The sequence below is a fragment of the Alosa sapidissima genome, chromosome 7 (genome assembly GCF_018492685.1).
Source record: "Alosa sapidissima isolate fAloSap1 chromosome 7, fAloSap1.pri, whole genome shotgun sequence".
Lineage (NCBI taxonomy): Eukaryota > Metazoa > Chordata > Actinopteri > Clupeiformes > Clupeidae > Alosa > Alosa sapidissima.
Window position 1 is genome coordinate 31,181,576 of NC_055963.1, and position 20,000 is coordinate 31,201,575.

At 49.0% G+C, this 20,000-nt stretch overlaps 1 protein-coding gene across 4 annotated transcripts in view; it reads right to left on the bottom strand.

The window, feature by feature from the left end:
• Nucleotides 1–20,000, bottom strand: part of soga1 (suppressor of glucose, autophagy associated 1) — a 47,054-nt gene that overhangs the window by 13,392 nt on the left and 13,662 nt on the right. For 2 of the 4 annotated variants that reach the window (XM_042097305.1, XM_042097304.1), the window contains exons 4-6: nucleotides 4,870–4,938; nucleotides 2,540–3,931; nucleotides 882–1,034 (exon numbers count right to left, since the gene is read on the bottom strand). In XM_042097305.1, the coding sequence (XP_041953239.1) occupies nucleotides 882–1,034; nucleotides 2,540–3,931; nucleotides 4,870–4,938 (1,614 nt within the window). Of the gene's footprint in view, nucleotides 1–881; nucleotides 1,035–2,539; nucleotides 3,932–4,869; nucleotides 4,942–20,000 lie in introns of all 4 variants that reach the window. The other 2 variants (XM_042097302.1, XM_042097301.1) reach the window with 1 other exon arrangement.

The window sequence follows — 20,000 nt, forward strand, 5'->3', positions numbered from 1 at the left end:
AGTGTCTGTGGAGCAGTCTGACGTGTAGAGGGTCTTGTGCAGATATAGCCAGATTGCCAGGGCTGGATATGGCTGATCCCTGTCACGGTTTAAAGTAATGGGCCAATCTGAAACCTGGGCTCTCTCTCTCTCTCTCTCTCTCTCTCTCTCCCTGCTCTAGTTGCTTTGGGTTTGATCAAATCCAATCGCAGTGGTTTCACAGGGCCAATTTTCTTTTATCTTCTTTTTTCTCTCTCCACTTTTTGTCGACTCTAACTTTTTTTAAAGGAGGATTTAAAGCCCTTTACTTTCGCTGGGGTAATTGTACTTAGGTTTTCAGACGATGTCGGCATCAGCAGAGAGAGAGTAAGTCCTTTTAAAAAATGCCAAATGCCTATCAGTGTTCTAAGTTGTTTCTCACTCGACCATTTCCTTAGTGGTTATTACCGAATTCTAATAATTTACTTCTTTTCCATGGGAGGAGGACTTGGAGAAGTCACGGGCAGGCCACAGTATTTACAAACCTGTGGTAAACAATAGCCTCCTCTGGGACGTGCCACGTGGGTAAAGCGGGGGCCTTTTAATAGGTCAGCGATGTGTAGAGGTCAGTGTGCCCCATTGTGCTCTTCTCCACCCTCTGTATCGCTTTAGCAGGCAGCACGTTTTTTTCATGAGCCTTTGTTGCCATGGAAACGCCGATATCAAAAGGTCACACAAACACAAGTGGCGGCCGCTTCCTCTTTGGCCGCCGCGAGGGGGAAATGATGTCATTGTAAACAGAAGTGTGATGCCTGCATGATTAGCCCGCAGCGTTGCACTGGGAGAGGGGGAGGAAGTAGGAGGGAGAGCCTGCTAACATGGGACCAGCTAACATGTCTGCCAAAATGGTGATGGGAACTTACCAGAGCCCTGTTGGTCTCCTTTGTGTCCAGGTCTTGGTCACGGACGTCCTGGTTCCTGTTGCTGTCTAGGTGGCCACCGCCCTCCTCCTCTGATTTGCTGAGACAGGCTTCCTGACCTTTGACCTCCCGCTCTGATTGGTCCCTAAAGTCGGACTGTTGCATGCATGCATGGGCAAGTTAATGAAAAAATAAAACACGACAAAAAGACGAGAGAATGGCAAAGGACAGGACATATGAGAGAAGGAAGAGAGGAAGAGACAGAGAAGAGAAAGGGAGGTATGGGAGTGGCATTATGGGATGTACACAGTTGTCAGGGATTGTTGAGAAAAGGATGACATGGGAGCAGCAGGACAGGAAAAGACAAATTTGGGAAAGAACGACAAAAAAACAAGAACAAGAACAAAAGCAAAAGAAAAAACGACAGAAACAAAGTGTATTCCCTCGTGCGGCACAGTGGAAAACAAAACTCACAGGACAAAGAAAAGTATGTAAAGGAAAAACAGCTTGGCCATCGTTGAGTAAGACAGCATGGGGGACAGAACCAAAAGAACCATGAGGAGTGCAAGCAACGGCTGCAGGGAGAGGAGACAGTGGAGGTACGTTGAGGGGGTGGGGGGTGGGGGCGGGTCAGGCGGAGGTGATACAGATGGGGAGTGGGGTGTTTGTGGGGGCAAAAAATGAATCAAAAAGAGAGAGATGAAGAGGTGGCGGTAGAGGATATGAGTATGAGGAGGAGGAGGAGGAGGAGGAGATGAGGATGCAGAGATGCGGAAGAGAGCACAAGTCATGGAGCCCATGCAGTGAGAGAGAGGGGGGAGGGGGAGAGAGCTATCTGAAGTGGGCCTCTAGTGGAGTTCTAACAATCAGCACAGATCAAGAGTCAACAGTGCCACATCACTTATTTACCTGACCGCACATCTCCACTACGCCACTGACCAGTCACATTTCCAACGTCCAAACATAAATAGATCACATACTACAACCAGGACAAACACACAAACGAGAACATACAAATTCACTGCATATTTGATAAATTAGGAGACTCTGACTTTATGTGATGAGCTGTAATTCATGGGACCCATGAGGTCATCACATTGTTCAGACTTTACCCCTCTACAACACAACACAACACAACACAGACCTCGAATGCTCAAAGTATGCCAATGCCAACAGATACTGCTTTTACATATCTCTGCTATTACCATAGTTTTTGACATTCATGTTCTGGTCCGATTGGAATTGATATTTGTGCCAGACACACTACATCACGTATGTGTCATGAGCTTACTGACAGAATACAGATGGAAATGACATTGCGTTTTGGCTACTCCAGTAGAGGCCATGGCTCTATTCTACACATGGTCGTCCAGTGGTAGACAGCAGCATGCAGGCTTAGCGTAGCAGGGAGCCAGCAGTCACACATGGCAGCCAGAGTGAAGGAGGGGGGAGGGAGAGGGGGAAGGGGAGGGGCGGGGGGGGGGGGGGGGTTGGGGTAGTAAGCCTCGGCATGGTTCATAAAGCACAGCCACAAAACGGGGAACAAAACTTGCCACAAAATAGAGGGAAGGGATGGAGAGCTACAACAATAAAAGGCCAAGCGGGAACACCAAAGAAACCAATCTAAATGTAGAGGAGATGAGGGAGCTGTCAACTCTTACCTTCTGTTCAGTTGTGGTGACCCTGGCAGGGCTCTCAGAGGGGCAGGGGGCTGAGGCAGGAGGCATGCCCACCGCGGGGTCCCCAGACTCGGACAGCAGTGGCAGCGGGGACGCCCCGTCCACCTGCTCCCTCCCTGGGGAGTCTCCCAGGGCCTCCACGCGCTCCACAAAGGCCTGCAGCTGGGACTGGAGCCCCCGCAGCCGGCCCCGCAGGGCCTCCACGAGGGCCAGGTCAGTTGGCGGAGGAGGACTCTTCTCCAGGATCACATTCTCTGCCGCATCGTCGCCGTCGCCGGACAGCTTCCGGTAGAGGCTGTCCGACGAGTCCATGGATAGGAGGCAGTTGGAGTCGGGCGAAGTGATCAGCTGGATCGCTGTGCTGACCAGCTGCGCCTGCTCGCGGACGGCCAACAGGGCCTGGCGGTCCTTCAGCAAGCAGGGGGCGCGCACGTGGCCGCAGTCTGAGATCAGGAGCCCGAGACCTAGACCGGCCATGGGCTTGTCTGGCGCTGCGTCCCGGATGCCCTCGGAAGGCCCCCTGCGCTCCTCGTCATCGCCCTCGCCACCCACGGGCCCCTCGCGGAGGCCCTCACTGGGCACGCACTCAGCCGAGTCGCCCGCTTCCGCGTCCGTCTCCAGCGCTGGCCTCTGGCTGGACGCCAGGTCGCAACGCTGCAGGTTGGACAGCAACACGCGGTTCTCGTACTGCAGTTTCTTCATCTTGCCGCTCAGCTCGCCGATCTGGAGCCGTGCCACCACCAGCTCCTCGCTGACCGCCTCAGTGGCCCCCCCTTCCTCCAGGAGTGGAGCGCCTGCCGGGCCCGGAGATGTGGCGGCCGGTGAATCGGGCTCTCCGTTGGCCGGCGGCGGCAGCTCGGACTTGTAGCGGTTGAGCTCGTTCATCAGCAGCTTGTTCTGCTCCTCCAGCTCGATCAGAGAGCGCCGCAACAGCTCCGCTTCTTCCTCCACAAACTGTAGGTGGCGCTGCAGCTCCATCACGTTCTCCGTGCCCTGGAGCACCAGTAGACCACCGCCGCCTGCAGGCCCCAGGCCGCCCCCGGGACCCAGCTCCTGGGTCTTCATGTCGTCCATCTCGGCACGCAGGCCACGGTTCTCCACCTCCAGCTCCACGATGCGGCGGCTCAGCAGGTTGGCCTCCTCCTCAACCAGCTTGAGGTGGACGCGCACCTCGGCCTCACGCGTGTGCGGCGACTCGGCCACCTCCTCCACAGTGAGCGCCGCGTCCACCTCGCCGTAGAGCGAACGGTACTTGCCCAGAGCCTCGCGCATGCTCTCGCTCTCCTTGACCAGCTTGGTCAGCTTCTTGCACATGAGCGCCGACTCCTCCTTGGCAAAGTGCAGCTGGCACTTAAGGTCTGAGCTGTCCTCAGCCTGTGAGGTCAAAAGCAGAGGACAGCACGTGACCATCTTTAGAGGTCTGCCCTGACTCATCAGATGATGAATGGCTTACATTATGTGCATTTCTAACCTCTCTTCTACCTTGCTTTGAGACACCTGTCTTGCTTAATAAACTAAAGTGAAATTCAATCACTACTTTGCATAAAATCTTGAAAAACACTGAGCAATAAATCAGATATTCCATGGTAGTGACAGACAACAGTGAAGGGAGTGATTGTGCAGGCTCTCGGCCTTTGGTCAGTGTGGGCTGCAGTTCTCCTGCAACAATGGCAGTCTAAGCCACTGGCACAATGCATGCTTTAACAGCGTACTTTGTGAAGCAGTCAAATGTACTTCTTGCACATACATTGCATAACAGGCCATACATAACATGACTACTGTGAGGAGGTTGAGTGTAAAAAAAAATCTCTCCCTCTCTCTTCATTAATCCAAAGTGCTATGTGATGGCAATTAGTGAAAACAAAGGCTGCAAAGTGGCTCTGGCTGAAAGTATGTGACCAGAACAATCACATGTGGCCTGCCTTAGTCTGCTCTTCAGAGAGGGATGTTGCATAAGACATCTCTCCCTTCCTCTGCCTATTGCTGCTAACAGTGTTGGTCATCAACCTGACAAACAGTAGACCGCATCCCAACCTGAGAGCCTCGCTCGGAAAGAAGGTTTAATGGGCTGTCGCCACACATGCCAAAATCAATCCGACTATAAAAGTCCCCCCCATAAAGATGAGATTGATGTCGCCGTTTTAAATTTGAAGCGGGTGGCATCATTCTTGTGTTTTGATTTTCTGGATGGTCTTAAAAATCATTAGGCCTTTGGGGGATGTGGGAACGCTTGCCGTCTGTCTGTCTTTTACTGCTAAGCACCAAATGATATGAGTGCAGTGTGAAGTAAACAGAAGGTCTCCGGGCACTACCTGAGGGATGGGCTTTTTCTCCGGCTTGCTGTTCGAGCGTCGATCACTAGCTCGCTTCTTCTGGGAGTTCTGCTGTGGAAACACAAACGAATGGAAAAATCATTAGCAGTCGTTAATCACCAAAATAATGACCAAGGCTCCTCAGCCCTCCTCCACTGCCCCCCCCCCCCCACATTGCCCTGTGTCATCAGTCATTGCCAGGGTGAAGTTTATCACCACGGAGATACTGATCGCGTGAAATTTACACCTGGCCGAGCTTTGGAAATGTAAACAACGACAGACTGTGAATAGAGGGATAGAAGGAGAGAGAGAGTGGTTGGAGGGGGTGGGATGGACATCTAGAGGATGTGTTGGGGGAGGTGGTGGGCACAAACGGATGTTCCAACCGTCCCTTATCGCCCTCCCTCAGGTCACCTGCGTCTGTGTTATTTTATGTGCCCATAAATCATCCTTTCTTCCCCCTTTCTGTGGTGACGAGCGAGAGGTAGCGGCAGCGGCTAGCGCTCTCGAGACCTCGCTGACAAGTCTGCAGCGTAAGCTATCTCTCGGCACTGGCGTTCCTATGGCAACCAGGCCCTCCACCAGCAAACACAAAGAGGAAATCGAATGAGGAAACAGACTGGGGGGGTAATAAGCCGCACATGATCGAGCAGTACAATGGTGCGGCCAAAACAAAAACAACGACCTCCTTAAGCACTGAGAGGCTAAGGCTGTGACAACATGAAGCCACAGACACCAGCAACGCTCCAAACAGAGTGGCAGCAGAAGAGGCTCATGGAGATATCAGGCTTTACATGGTGGCACGACCAGAACAAACCCACAAATCCAATCCAATCAATGTCTGCCCCAATACAGTCATATGCTCTCTGCTGCCAATGACACAGAGCACTCCCAGCGAATGGCAAAAAAGCCTTTTAATGGTGCTAAACTTTCCTGTTCAAATCAATAGGCATGTGGAGAATGATAATGGCAGCATTGATCTGGCACTGTATTGACCAAGTTTTCTGGCTTTCAGAGAGCTGGCGAGGGTGAGTCAGATGCATGTGACCGCTCTCTGGCCTCTCTCTCTCTCTCTTATTTGTACTGTTACTAAGCAAAGACTATTGTCTTACTGCTAACATTTTCCAAATCCTACCTCTAGTTTCCTACCCGGTAACTTTCTTCTCCCTCTTTCCTTCTGGTTGTCTCAGCCCTCCCTCCCCCCTCTTCAAGCCACAACACATTCCATCTTCTCTGCCAAGTTGATGCAATGGACCAGGCCTTGCTATGTCATAGCCACAGTGTGCAGCTGCCTCAGACCTAAGGTCATAGAGTGCCACGTGCACACACACACACACACACACACACACACACACACACACACACACACACACACACAGAAAAAAAGCTTAGGTCGGCTCTTAACATGTGAGATCTCGGGAGAGAGCTAGCCAAAAACGGCGTGGTGAATTAATGATAAAACATGCATAATCAAGAGCCTCATTAGAGCAGGCTCCAGTGGGACTGCAGTGAAAGCATGGCGCCCACCAGCCCCAACCCCCATCCTAAGCACATACACATCTCTATCCATCCAGGCACCAGATTAATAAATCACGTTAAAACCCCTTCCGCTCACCCACACATGGGAGCCCATGTAGTTGTATGGGTTGTCACCTGCCCCACCTCGGGTCTCGAGACTGCATGTGGGTACTGCTACCTGTATCGCAACACCGTGTAACCAGAGAGTGCTGGAGGAAACCTGATGAATGGGTGGCAGTGATCTCATCTGCTGAGCTAGCATGGGGGAGAAAGAGAGGAGAAGACACAGAGAGACGCAGAGAGACGCAGGCCTCTCCAGCCTGCATCGGCCTGGGCCTGTCTAACTAGGCTTGTGCAATGGGTGTGAAGATCAGAGGGGACACGCCGATTGCTGTGATAAGAGTCACGGATGAAGCCTGAGGTATGGGCTGAGGTATGGGCTGAGGGTTGGGCATTTGTCATATTCCACAGAACATTAGGATTCAGCAGCAGGGCGGTTGTTTTCACAGCCAGGCTCTACACAGGTTCCACATCAGTGCTTCTCTGGGTATTGAGACCTTTGCAACAGGCCCAGTGTGTATGGGACTGGCTCAGGAAGCAGAGATGCCAGGTGAGGAACTCCAGCAGGGTTTCTTTCAGAGGGACGAGTCACATCACATATTGAATGAATTATGAAATGCCTTGTTGCTTACTAAACTCAGGTCATATCTGAACGAATGAGAGAGAGAGGAAAAGAGAGAGAGAGAGAGAGAGAGAGAGAGAGAGAGAGAGAGAGAGAGAGAGAGAGAGAGAGAGAGAGATAGGGACTATCAGCATGAGAGCGGTCACTCATGATGCTCCGCTCCACTGCACACGCTCAGCTGAAGCAGGAGCACCACAGTGCTTCATCAAGTTCCCTCCCCTCTCCGCCCCACCCCACCCCTACCTTGTCTATGGAAAAGGCCAGGCTGAAAACAAACAGCCCCTCTCCCTTTCCCTCTCCCTTGTGTTGCATAACTAGGGCTGGGTCCAGCCAAAGGCCTGGTGATTGTGCTGGGAGAGCCATGTGGGAGCGGGGTGGGGTGGAGGGGCAGAGACATTAAACTGGACAGGGCAACTAGTGTCTCATGCAGAGACCATGGTGGCACAGCCCAGCACTGCACTAATGAAAGAGAGAGGGATGAAGAGAGAGAGAGAGAGAGAGAGAGAGAGAGAGAAGTCCACCTAGACACAAGACCAATTGATGCCATTACCATCCAATGGTGCTAAGCTGCTGTCATCTACTGCCCTTATATAACGGTCAAGCATTTTATGTAATAGTCCAGTTATGTGCTGGTGTATGTGGCATCAAAAACGTTGCAGATGGAGGGATAGGAGGAAGGGCGAGAGGAAAGGTGGAGCGTTATGCTGAGTCTGTTGGATAGAGCAGTAATGGGACACAGAGGTACTTGGCATCTCAGATAGATGGGGCCATGACCCCTCTGTGTGCAGGGAGAAAGATGTTCCACACACCACCAGTGGACCACCAAATGGACCAGATGGCACAGCCAAATCCAAAGCCAAAGTCAGTCAGAGTCAGATTCAAATTCTCCTTGTGAAACGGCAACAATACTTTAGTTTGGTGCCAAAAAGTCTGAAAGAAAACCAGCCAAAATACAGAGATCAGCTTCAAATATATTTATACTCTAACTGAAATGGATTCACACTACCCCCAAAACAGGTCCCTGCTGAACTCCAATTTGACTACAAATTGCTCACCAGTGTGATGTTATTGTACTATATTGCATTACTTATCCAATCAATTTGATAACCTCGGGTAATACCAATAGGAATCAGATATAGCCTGCGTCCTGCCTCCTCCTTGCTTTTTGTTGCACATGGCACTGAATGTGATGAGTGAAAGAGAGTGGGGATACCAGAGACTCTAACAATCCAATGCAGACAATACAATCCTGCCTTTGTGTCCTTTGTTTATGTGGAAACACAATCGCTGCTGTTCTCTAGTCAGTATGCATATGAGTGTCTGTATGTGTGTGTGTGTGTGTGTGTGTGTGTGTGTGTGTGTGTGTGTGTGTGTGTGTGTGTGTGTGTGTGTGAAAGAGAGTGTGTGAGTGCATGTGTGAATCTCGCTTCTACCCTCATCTAACAGAAGCAGCGAGAGCGAGCACCAGCATGCTTAATATGCTCTGCTAAGCATCTGCGAGTGAGAGAGAGAAAGTGGGGGTGAGATCGAAAGATGGAGGAACAAGAGGGAATGATGTATTTGTATGCTATGCATGAGACATAAGTGTGTGTGTGTGTGTGTGTGTGTGTGTGTGTGTGTGTGTGTGTGTGTGTGTGTGTGTGTGTGTGTGTGTGTGTGTGTGTGTGTGTGCGTGTCCTGTTGACAAAAGACAGAGACTAACAAGTACGCATTGGAGAGTGGCACTGGAGACATATGCATGTGTGCTGGCAACATGCCCATGTATTTGTTTTGCCGCACAAGACTTTGTCATGCCCGGCACATCAGTATGGGAACGGGTAGAGGTGAAGGCCAGCCCCCTCGCCCACTCCTATGGAATTCTGGGGGATGCCCTGACTGCTTAGGCGGCTTTCTTTGTGATGCCACGGACACTGCAACAATGGCCCAGCGGAGAACCTCAAGGCTCCTTTCACAGAGTCACAGTGAGGCCCAAGACCTCTCTCACCCTGCTGGGAGAACACTGCCCCAGCGCACAAGACCAGAGATAGAGGGAGACAGAAAAGGGGAGAGAGAGAGAGAGAGAGAACAGGGAAATTTAAATGTTAAGAATGTCCATCAAATTACTGCTACAAGTGGGAGACAAATATGGCAAAATAAATGACTGAAGGAAATGGTGAGGGTCAGAGAGCAGTTAAAAAGCCTGTAGGAGAGAGGGAGAGGGAGAGAGGGATAAAAACAAAAATGAAATAAAAAAGGGACAAAGAGAGAGAGGCCATGTGTGGGAGAGATGGAGATGTGCAAGAGACTGAGGGGGAGGATGGTTTGGGACGCATTTCTGAAATCCCCCCTAGTCAACCGCCACGCACAGCCTGCACATATACACACACACACACGCACACACACAAACACACACAAACACACAGCTACGCACAGCCTGCCTAACCCAAAACCCCACAACCGCCGCTTGCAGACCATAATGGGTTTCCATGACAACCACTCTCCAGCATGGACTCAGCGTTCTGAACGACAGAGGCGGCAGCAGCAGAGGCGGCAGCAGCAGAGGCCGATGGAACAAATTGATTGATAAGAACAGCGAGGAGGGGGAAGGAGGGAAATACAGGACAGGAGAAAGAGAGAGAGAGAGAGAGAGAGAGAGAGAGAGAGAGAGAGAGAGAGAGAGAGAGAGTGGAGAAAGCAGACAGAAAATCGAAGTCCTTGAAATCCTCTTGACACGTAACATTTTCCCTCTCCACGCACTGCTAGCAGACAGTAACAGTACCCCCCCCAAACACACACACACACACACACACACACACACTACCCCCACCCATCCCTCTGCTGTGCTTCTGGCAAATGGGGTGACAGGCCGGACACCATGTGATTAGCATGCCTCATCCTTGCACTTGAAAAGGCCCCATGAAAAGGAAGTGAGTGGCCCCAGCTGGCCCATCATCATCCTCCTCTCTTCTGCTTTCCCACTGTCACACGCGAATCACACGCTGACAGTGACACATGAAAAAGCACCTGTTATTATTATACACACACCATAAGAGGATAACAACCCTCTCCCACTCAAAGAGCATCAGCTGCAACACTATAATCATGCAAATGCAAATTTGCATCAGCTTTCTAATATATCATTTGGTGATTTCAATAACTAAAGAGTAAACACGCCTGGATGTGTTTCACCTCTGCATTATAAGCAATTCTGTTTGTCATTGGATTAAATAGAAGCAATGGCAGGACTATTCTCTCCTCTCCCCCATCACTTCTGTTCCTGCTCCTCCATTTAACACTCTGCTCTGCCTATCTCTTCTTCTCCCTCTCTCTCTCCCTCACTCTCACACTCCTCCCTTTAACACTCTGCTCTGCCAATCACTGCTTCTCTCTCTCTCTCTCTCTCTATCTCATCCCTTGCTCTCACATGAGAGCACCTGAGTGGACAGCAACTGTTACAACATAGGCATGGGGTGAGGCCATATGTTATAACGAAAACAAACACACACACACACACACACACACATAAAAACGTAACAACACAAACACACACACAGACACACACACACACACACACACACACACACACACACACACACACACACACAAACACACTTGTCTCCTCTAAAACCCATCTGTCCATCACAGTGTGACAGGGAGTCTCCCGCTGAAAACTCCTCATACACACCCACATACAAACACACATACACACACACACACACACACACCTCTAAAAATAGGGTCTAAACTTTGGGGGCTCCCCATCATGCTCCCTGTCTCCAGTGGTAAGAGGCTGAGACTGTGTTTCTGATGCGTCTGCCTCAGAGCGAGTATGCTGGGGTCAACAGTGTTTTTACTGAGAGCAGATGCCTTGCTCTGTGTCTGAGGGGCGACAGCATTTGTACAAGGTTACTGAACTCCAGTGATAATTAGCGTTAGGCTAATGCTTTTATAATTGTAGCCAAAAACCTCCAGGTTTAGAGGCAGGAGATGGAGGGGCCGTCCGTGTCTGAGCTTTGTGTTTCAGCATGTGATACAAGTATCGTGTGATCAAAACTGGTGGTTATGATGGTGTGTGCACACATGGTTTGTGTCATGTGGAAATGCATTTGTGTATGTGAATATGCATTTGTGAACTCAGTGCACCACCAGCAGAATGTGTTTCCAGTGATGAATGACACAGATTTCTCTGAAAGGTCACTTCGGGTATGGAATGAGCTTTTATCTTCCCCTCACACCCTGTCCAGTCAGCCCTGGGTTGACCTTGTGCTTTATGTACATGTGACAACTGACAAACGGCCATGCTCTCAACTCCTCCATAATGCTCAAATGGCCTTGAGCTAGCAGGGCCATATCTCACCTGTGCTGTGCTGCGCGCACAAAAGACACAGGTGAAAAGCATCGGCAGGTCTTTGTCATACAGCATCATGAAGCGATGATGTCTTTTTAGTGGTGGTGGTGGGAGGGGTAAAGAAAAAGAGGGAACCTTCAGTGGTTCTCCGAGCTGCTGACCTAGCTGACAGGACAAGTATGATCCGACTGTTTGCGTTCACGGGCGCTGTAAATGTCAAAGACACTGACATTTATCTAGCTACTTCAAACATTAATCAAAAAGACTCGCGCCAATCGAAGTGTGGCGGGCCGGGGTAATCCCCACCATGCCTGTCTTCGTTGTCATTGAGATTTGATGAGAAAGTCAGAGGGATTTAGATCGGGTGTTGCTTGGGGGAGGGGATTTGGGGTTGAATGCCTCCTCATTGTTTATTTTAGATGTGTGTTTTTTTGGGAAGGACAAGGAAGCTGCATGATGATGTTTCTATCTGTTCAGATTGTTACATGTCACATTCTTAGTAAAGTCTGACACAGAATACAATGCACACATGTATCCTCCTGTTTGTGGAATTCAAATGCCTCACACACCAAACAATAGGAATTGTCAGTTTCGTTTAGAATTTTCTGTGAAAGAGGTCTTTATTTTTTCAGCTTAAGGTTTTATTTTTCATCGTGATTTAAAAGATTACTTGTAAAAGATTACTTTAAAAGATTCCACAATAGTAAGACCAGTCACTTCCTGCACAGCTTCACAATACCAAACCGGAGGAGACCCATGTGAGTCATATAACACTAGGAGCACTGCTATGCACTGACTAGTGTTGGAACATTAGCAAATGTGAAAACACAACCAGAGACGCAGAAAGAGACACAAAATAGTATGTGTCTGTGTGAGAGACTGGGAGTGAGTGTGTGTGTATGGGTCTGCGTGAGAGAGTGAGAGTGAGTGTGTGTGTTTTAGTGTGTGTGTGTGTGAGAGAGAGAGAGAGAGAAAGAGAGACCACAAGAGAAACAGCCTTATTGCTCTGTAAGGTAACGGACATCAGACATGATGCGCTTTGCTGCTTAAGAAACGTGAAGTGCACTATGTTTTCATAAAAACGCAGGCACTTTTCCACTTGCAGTTTAACTTTTTTCAGTTCGAGGCACTCAGGGAGCCTCTGCAAAAACGTGATGCGCAGCAAGCACAGAAAACGCCAGGCGCACTGGATGCATAAGCAGCGCACAAAACGCTTACTGCCAATACGAAAGGACATAAAAAAGGCGCACCTCACTGCAAACCCGCGTCCTGTCTGATCGCTCACTAACATAAATATGCAGCTGCCTTGAACATATTGTAATTGTACACAGGGGTGGCTTTATCATCAAACACGGCTCCAGCAGATTGCTTCTCATTAACCCCAATGCAATAGCAATCAACAGCACACAGTGCTCCCGTGGTGGCTGAGGCCTGGGAGACGGAGTGGGACCTACTGGTGGGCCTACTGGACATCTCTACAAACACAGCTTCAAGTGGAGCAGGACCATGCATATGAATGCAGAGCCACTGGCCCCTGTGACTGAATGGAGGTAACCTCATCAGATTCTAGAACATGTTTGTCAGGAGAAGGAAGAAAAGACAACACATTCTGGCCAACAATACTGCTGAAAGGCTTATGAAAGGCCTAAAAGGGGCAGCCGTGGCCCACTGGTTAGCACTCTGGACTTGTAACCGGAGGGTTGCCGGTTCGAGCCCCGGCCAGTGGGCCGCGGCTGAAGTGCCCTTGAGCAAGGCACCTAACCCCTTACTGCTCCCCGAGCGCCGCCGTTGTAGCAGGCAGCTCACTGCGCCGGGATTGGTGTGTGCTTCTGTTCACTGTGTGCTGTTTGTGTTTCACTAATTCACCGATTGGGTTAAATGCAGAGACCAAATTTCCCTCACGGGATCAAAAAAGTATGTATACTTATACTTAATAACTTATACTTAAAAAGCATCACTCATTCTCAGCAAGATTATCTTAGACATGATGACTTGACAGGACTCCTCATTACAGTATACCTCATTAGTAATAAAGTATAGCCATATAAAACTAGCAGTGGTAGTGAATAAGAGTAAATAGCAAACACATTATTATTATACCCTTGCAGCAAATCCCCAAGAGCACCTTTGTAAACAGACACCTTCTAGCAACGTAAATAGCACATAGCCTGCTTTGTGGCACCTCATTTAATGATGTTAAGAATAACTCTTGTCTGTTTGCACTCTTGCTAGGTAACGCAGGAAAGACTAGGATAGGAGGACCCAATAGCGAGCCAGGGGAGAGGGCACCATGGCAGAGGGGGGGAAGCAGCTGCCACATGAACAGAGCTTTGTGTCCCTCTCCCTCCTCTCTGTCCCGTCCAGTGGAATTCAATCAGCCAGCACATGCTTTACCCGTCGCTCATTAACCGAAATCGCAAGCACTTGACGCTCATTAAGGTAGCAGCTTGCTGGCAGAAAACGGAACACGGGGCACCGTTAGGAGGCCTGGTGAGTTCGCTTAGTTTGTGGAGGAAGTCCAACCTCATCCCTTTGTTTGTATAGTGTTTGGAACAGGAAGTGAGAAAGCAACTATATCCAAGGGCTAAGAGAGGCTATTTGGTGTCCAGTGCCAAGGCAACAAAAAGAAAATGGAACGGTTCAGTTCTCATGCTAGAGACAGATGGCACCAGAAATGGGGGGCGGGGGTCTCGGATATGGAAGTGTCTGAGGCTGTCATTACAAACTATTTCTTGCTCACTCTCACACACACACACAGATATAAATTTGCCATCGCTGCTATGCACATATTCCCTTGATAGTGCACCTGACAAACTCGCTCACATAACACACACACCAACCAATTTCCTGCAAAGTACAACAATTCCCTAGGGGACAAATAACAAGGGTGGATTGAGGAGATAGACCAATGACAAGAGCTAGAGAGAGAGAAAGTGAGAGAGAGAGAGGTCAGTGGAGGATCCAAAGCTTAGCTCAAACACTATGAAAGAGAGCCTATGAATGCACAATGACATCTAACCGAGGTGCTCCTATGTGGCAGATGTCTGCTGTCTTTCTTTTTGGCTGCTGAAAAAGAGGTCAATGAGGCTGAAACCTTTGTGCCACTCCACCCAGCTTGGAGGTGGGGGTTTGTGTGCCAGTCAGCAGGGAAATCAAACGGGCAGAGCAGCAGATCAGAACAGAGCAGCCAGCTGGTCACTCACAGGTCCAGTGGGCATGGCCAAGGCACAGTGGTCACGGTCAAAGACTGACCTACAAAACTGATGGAATAATCTGCCTTTAAACAAAGCCTGATGGCTTGATCTCACTGTCTCAAAACTGATATTACTATGCACCCTCATTGGAAAAGCTTAACAAATAACTCCATTTCCAAAGAGTTTTCTGTTGAACTTAAACAAAATGAACCAGAACAAGCCAATTCAAACCAGTGTTACCTACAACTGAAATGTTTGGGTAAGGGTCGTGATAACCCCTCAGGTCACCGTGTTCTCCTGATCTTTCCTGATATTCCTGTTCACACAACACCTCAGACTCTACTTATGGCAACAAGGTTATAACACCTCTAATCTAATCTCTCTCACCCTAATCCAGAGGAGGTGCTAAGGAGATTCAGCCCTTCACTTTAATTAGCTGGAAGCCTGTGGCAGGTGACGTTTTAATCACTTGGAGATCACTGACTTTACCAGCTGAGGTGAAGCTCCTGTTATCTCAGTGGGGTCTCCATCTCTACTTTTCTCTTCTGCAGGTTTGCACGCTGCCCTGAGGGTTTCTTTGCAGCAACAGTCTCTGTATGAAGGGCTTCTGTTATGTGGGAGGAGGCCCCTTTAATCAGAAGGGCTGTGCTCATCTTGGCCCATGGACTGATAGATGAGATTAGTTGCTGATGGGAGAACTTCTCCTCGCTCCGCCGATTGCCCTGTCTGCCCCCTTCCCGTGTCATATCTCACTTTCTATCTCATTACCTTCCCATCTCCTCTGGTCCTCATCCTCTCATCCCTTCACCACTTTCCTTCTCTTTCACCCCTCTTCATCTCACCATTACTCTTCTCCTTTCATCTCCTCCCCCTCTCTCTCTCTCCCCCCCACTCACTCGCTCGTTCCCCCTGACCATGTTTGACAGGTTATGAGGAGGAGCACCCACAATGGCATCTCTTCTCAGGCGAAGGGAAAACCCATAAAGCCATAATTGTCCTGATGCGATTTTCACACTTAATCTCTCTTCTCCATCTCCTCACCATTACTGTCCTCTTCATGGATTGACCACTGAACAACGTCCGGGGCAAACGCACGGGCCTGACGTGGAACTGCCAGAGGCACAGACAGGCCTGGTCACTGGACTGTGACAGTCGGGACAGAGCTGGGTTGGGACAGTGGTTCCTTTGTCAAGGGGCGGGTTTACGTAATCCTTATGTAAGGTGATCAGAGCCTGTCCCCTCACTGGTGCGCCTGGCAGCTAATGGCTAATGACAGACTGATCTAATAACTACTGTGTGTGTCAAGGTAGCGAGACTCGGGGGGTACCACAAACCAATGGGCTGCGAATGTGTCCTTGTAGATTTCAGATCAAGGATTAGGCTGTTGATGTGAAGGGAAGGTGACTGTTCGGTGATAAACAGTGCTTTGGTAACACTTTGTGAAACATGTCAAAAGAGATCTGAAAATAATGCCAGGTTTGTGAAAGGCTTTATTTAACTCACACACACACACACACACACACACACAGACAGACAGACACACACACACACACACAGACACACAGACAGACACACACACACACACACACACACAGACACACAGGAAAGTGCAGTCCTCACACCCCCCCCCCCCCCCCCCCCCCAATCCCGGCTAAAATCACTCACCCATTCCTGGCCTATCGCGAGTCTCTCCCCCCGTCGCACAATGACAGGCTTATGCGGTGAGGCAGAGCCGATCTGAATTAGGAGGTCCAGCACAGCTCTCCGCTGGCACCTCCTTACGTAACGAAAGTTCTTCTCACTCACAGCGTGCACAGCCCTTTCTATTACTGTAGATCTCAGCCTAACTAGGGGAAACGGTGGGGTGAGGCGATCGGAACGCGTGGGAATCCAAGTGCACTGACCCGCCTGTCAAGAGAGACACGCCAGTAACCTGACAGATCGTAATGACAGAGACGTCCTGAGGGCCCAGTGAGTAGGACAGGCTGGTGGGTCGATGATGGTTTAATTGGTGGAACAAACGTCCCCTTAATCTTACCAAACAGTCAAGGTGAAAGATCAATACAATCGCTTCCATTTGATTAAAATGACAGAGCTGTCAGTGGATAAAGGAAAAAAAGATTCGCAAGGTTATTCTGGTATTATTTCCTCAATGAATGTAAACAATGCTTCATGTAAATATGAATTGTATGGATAGGGGTCAGGAATATTAGGACAGCCATTACATTACGACACCTCCACACTGGAGTGCAGTACAGAACAGGCGGCAATCTGCAACATTTTGGCTTTCCTGACACTTGCTCCCAGCGTGGGTAATAATGGTAAGAAGTTGACAGTATTTCTACATGGGGGGCGATGGGACAATGGCTGGCCAGTGGCCACAGAGCCATATTTCTAGAGAGCCAGATGTGTGAGAATCTGTGTTTGGAAGTTTACAGTCGCGTATCCAAGGAGGAAGGCCCACGAGAACACTATTAAACCCAAAATAGAGTTTGCATCGGTGTGAAATGAGGTAAAAGCGCACATGTGCATACATCTGTGACATCAGGATGTGTGTGTGTGGGGGGAGAGACAAAGTGTGTGTGTGTGTGTGTGTGTGTGTGTGTGTGTGTGTGTGTGTGTGTGTGTGTGTGTGTGTGTGTGTGTGTGTGTGTGTGTGTGTATTTGGTTTAATTTATGTGCGTTTCTCAGAGGGATTTACAAATGACCTGCCAAGACTGCGGCGCTGTCACAAACAGACATATTAACCTCCAGTCGATGTACTCTGCGCACCGTTTCTTGAGGAAAGGGATAAATGCTTAAGGCCTCATCAATCAAAAGCAAAAGTTTCTTGATCTAGCCCATTTCTACACACCGGGCAGAAGATGAAACAGCCTTGAGCCCTGCACTTTGATAATGGAGGACAACACAATGGCTGTTGTGTTAAAAGGCTCGGGATCTCTGTGGGGATGTTTGTTGAACGGAGAGCACTCAGTGGCATCGCCTCCCCGCCCATCAGCCATATACCAGTCATGCCATCATCGCTGGCACAGTTTAGCCTGATGGATGGATGTATAATTCATGGGTAATTCACAAATGGTAGGCAATTCGTCATCACATAAACACACACGCACACACAAACACAAATTCTCGCTCATACACAGACACACACAGATGTACAAACAGACACACACACACACACACACACACACACACACACACACTAGTGTGCACAGGGGAGCAATTAAGCCCTCTTGAAAGCTGCGGTGTAGAACGGACTAGCAAGCACATAGTCTTTCCCATTAACCATCCCCCACCCTCCATGTACCTATGTCATCTACCCCTCTGCTCAACCCCCTTCCCATCAAGAAAATCCAACACAACCTTTACTGATAAACTCAAACATATCTGTACACATACAGAGCCAGCGCTTCCGCACAGTGCAAATTAAGTTTAATAGGCTGCTCATGCAAATTAACTAGTTTGTTATTATCACAACAAAGTAAATCGCAGAGATAAAAGTTGTTAGACAGGCAAAGTTATCAGCAGTTAGCAACATGCAAGAGCCTTAGGTGGTAAGGTAGGCCTAATATTAGAATTTATAGGAATTCATCAACTGCTGTGCGACGCCAACGCCCCTACCCCAGAATAATCAAAGAAAAATAACTTGTGCCCCCTCTGTCACTGTACTCTGCAGCTGGGTCTGTATACATACAAGCACATACACACGTGCATGCGCATACACGCACACACACGCGTGCACACACACGCGCCTCCATTAAGAGCAACAACACCACCTCTACCTCAGAGCCTCCATTAAGAGCAACAACACCACCTCTACCTCAGAGCCTCCATTAAGAGCAACAACACCACCTCTACCTCAGAGCCTCCATTAAGAGCAAGACACCCTCTCTACCTCAGAGCCTCCATTAAGAGCAACAACACCACCTCTACCTCAGAGCCTCCATTAAGAGCAACAACACCACCTCTACCTCAGAGCCTCCATTAAGAGCAAGACACCCTCTCTACCTCAGAGCCTCCATTAAGAGCAGAGCGAGTGCTCCAAATCTCCACCACTCCCAGACCCTCATCACACCCCCAGGGTGAGATAATCTGATGCTCTCAAAACAACAGCTAGCCTTTTAATGTCCTTTAGATAGGGGAGGGGGTTGAAAAAGAAAACAACAGGTCTGAGTTTCTGATAGAAATCAAAGAAGCCTGCCCTGAAGGAGAGAGAAAGAGAGAAAGAGAGAGAGAGAGAGAAAGAGAGAAAGCAGACTCCTCTCATGGTTAGACAGAAGTACTCTGGGGGTTACTGGTCAGGGTTAAAGCTCAGGGGCTGTGTGCAATGCAGACAGCTGAAGCCTTTGGTCTTTTCCTTCCTGTATTTTTCAAAGCTTTACCTCATCCATGTGGTTCATTTTAGGGAGTGTACTCAAAACACACACACACTCACAGACACACACCCCAGGGTCATTATCTTACAGTCTGCCAACACTTGACCCCTCTCCTCTCCATTTCAAATGTACTTTTACTGGAGCATGAAATTACATCAGACATCCTCCAGGCCTAAAAAAGAGAGAAATCTTTGAAGGCAACAGAATTACTCCCAGCCAGCGAGTGTTTGTTAGGTTCTGCTGTATCAAACCTTTGTTCTAATCGTTGTAGGTAGTGGCATACACTGTTCTGCACTGACTCCTAAACAATGTTCTTGACTAAGCTAGTGCTCTCTGTTTGCAGCCCCTGACAGTACAATTAGCCTTAGAGTTGCAAGCCAATTCATCAGGTATATTCATGAGCGTTCTCTAACATAGATATTTCTAGACAGGTTAAGTGTGCTTGTGGCTGACAGTACAGGGTATAGAGTACAGATGTGATATTCTTATTCTGCATTAACACTTTTACATGTACGGCGTTTGAGGTTATCCATTACATTTGTGTGCCTCAGCAAATCCCAGTCACATCAACTGGGCTTGCATCAGCTACAATCAGGGCATCTCGGCTAATGCTACTGCCACATCATTAGTGGCCTGTAGAATCTAACTGCATATTTCAAGTCCTGCGGTGAGAGGCTTCAATCGCCAGGCGAGGACATGAACATCAAATAAAACTGAGTATGTACATAGTGGTCGTCTTTCATGTGGCTCTTCTGTGAACGGCTGCCCATATTTCCCAGTCTTATCCTATTTGTGTACACTACGCAAAAGACGCTGAGCAAACCAGCCCTTTATATACACACAGCTGCCCGTCTCATTGAGAGGCTCAGATGACCACTCAGTATTCAGCCTGCTTCACCATCATTAGTCTGTCTACCAGCTTAACAATGGGATGCAAGGAGTAACGAGAGCAATGGCCCCACTGAAGGGTCTGCTAAGGTAGTTGTTGTGCTTAATGAAATCCTGTTTCCCACTTGTTAAGAAACAATTATTAG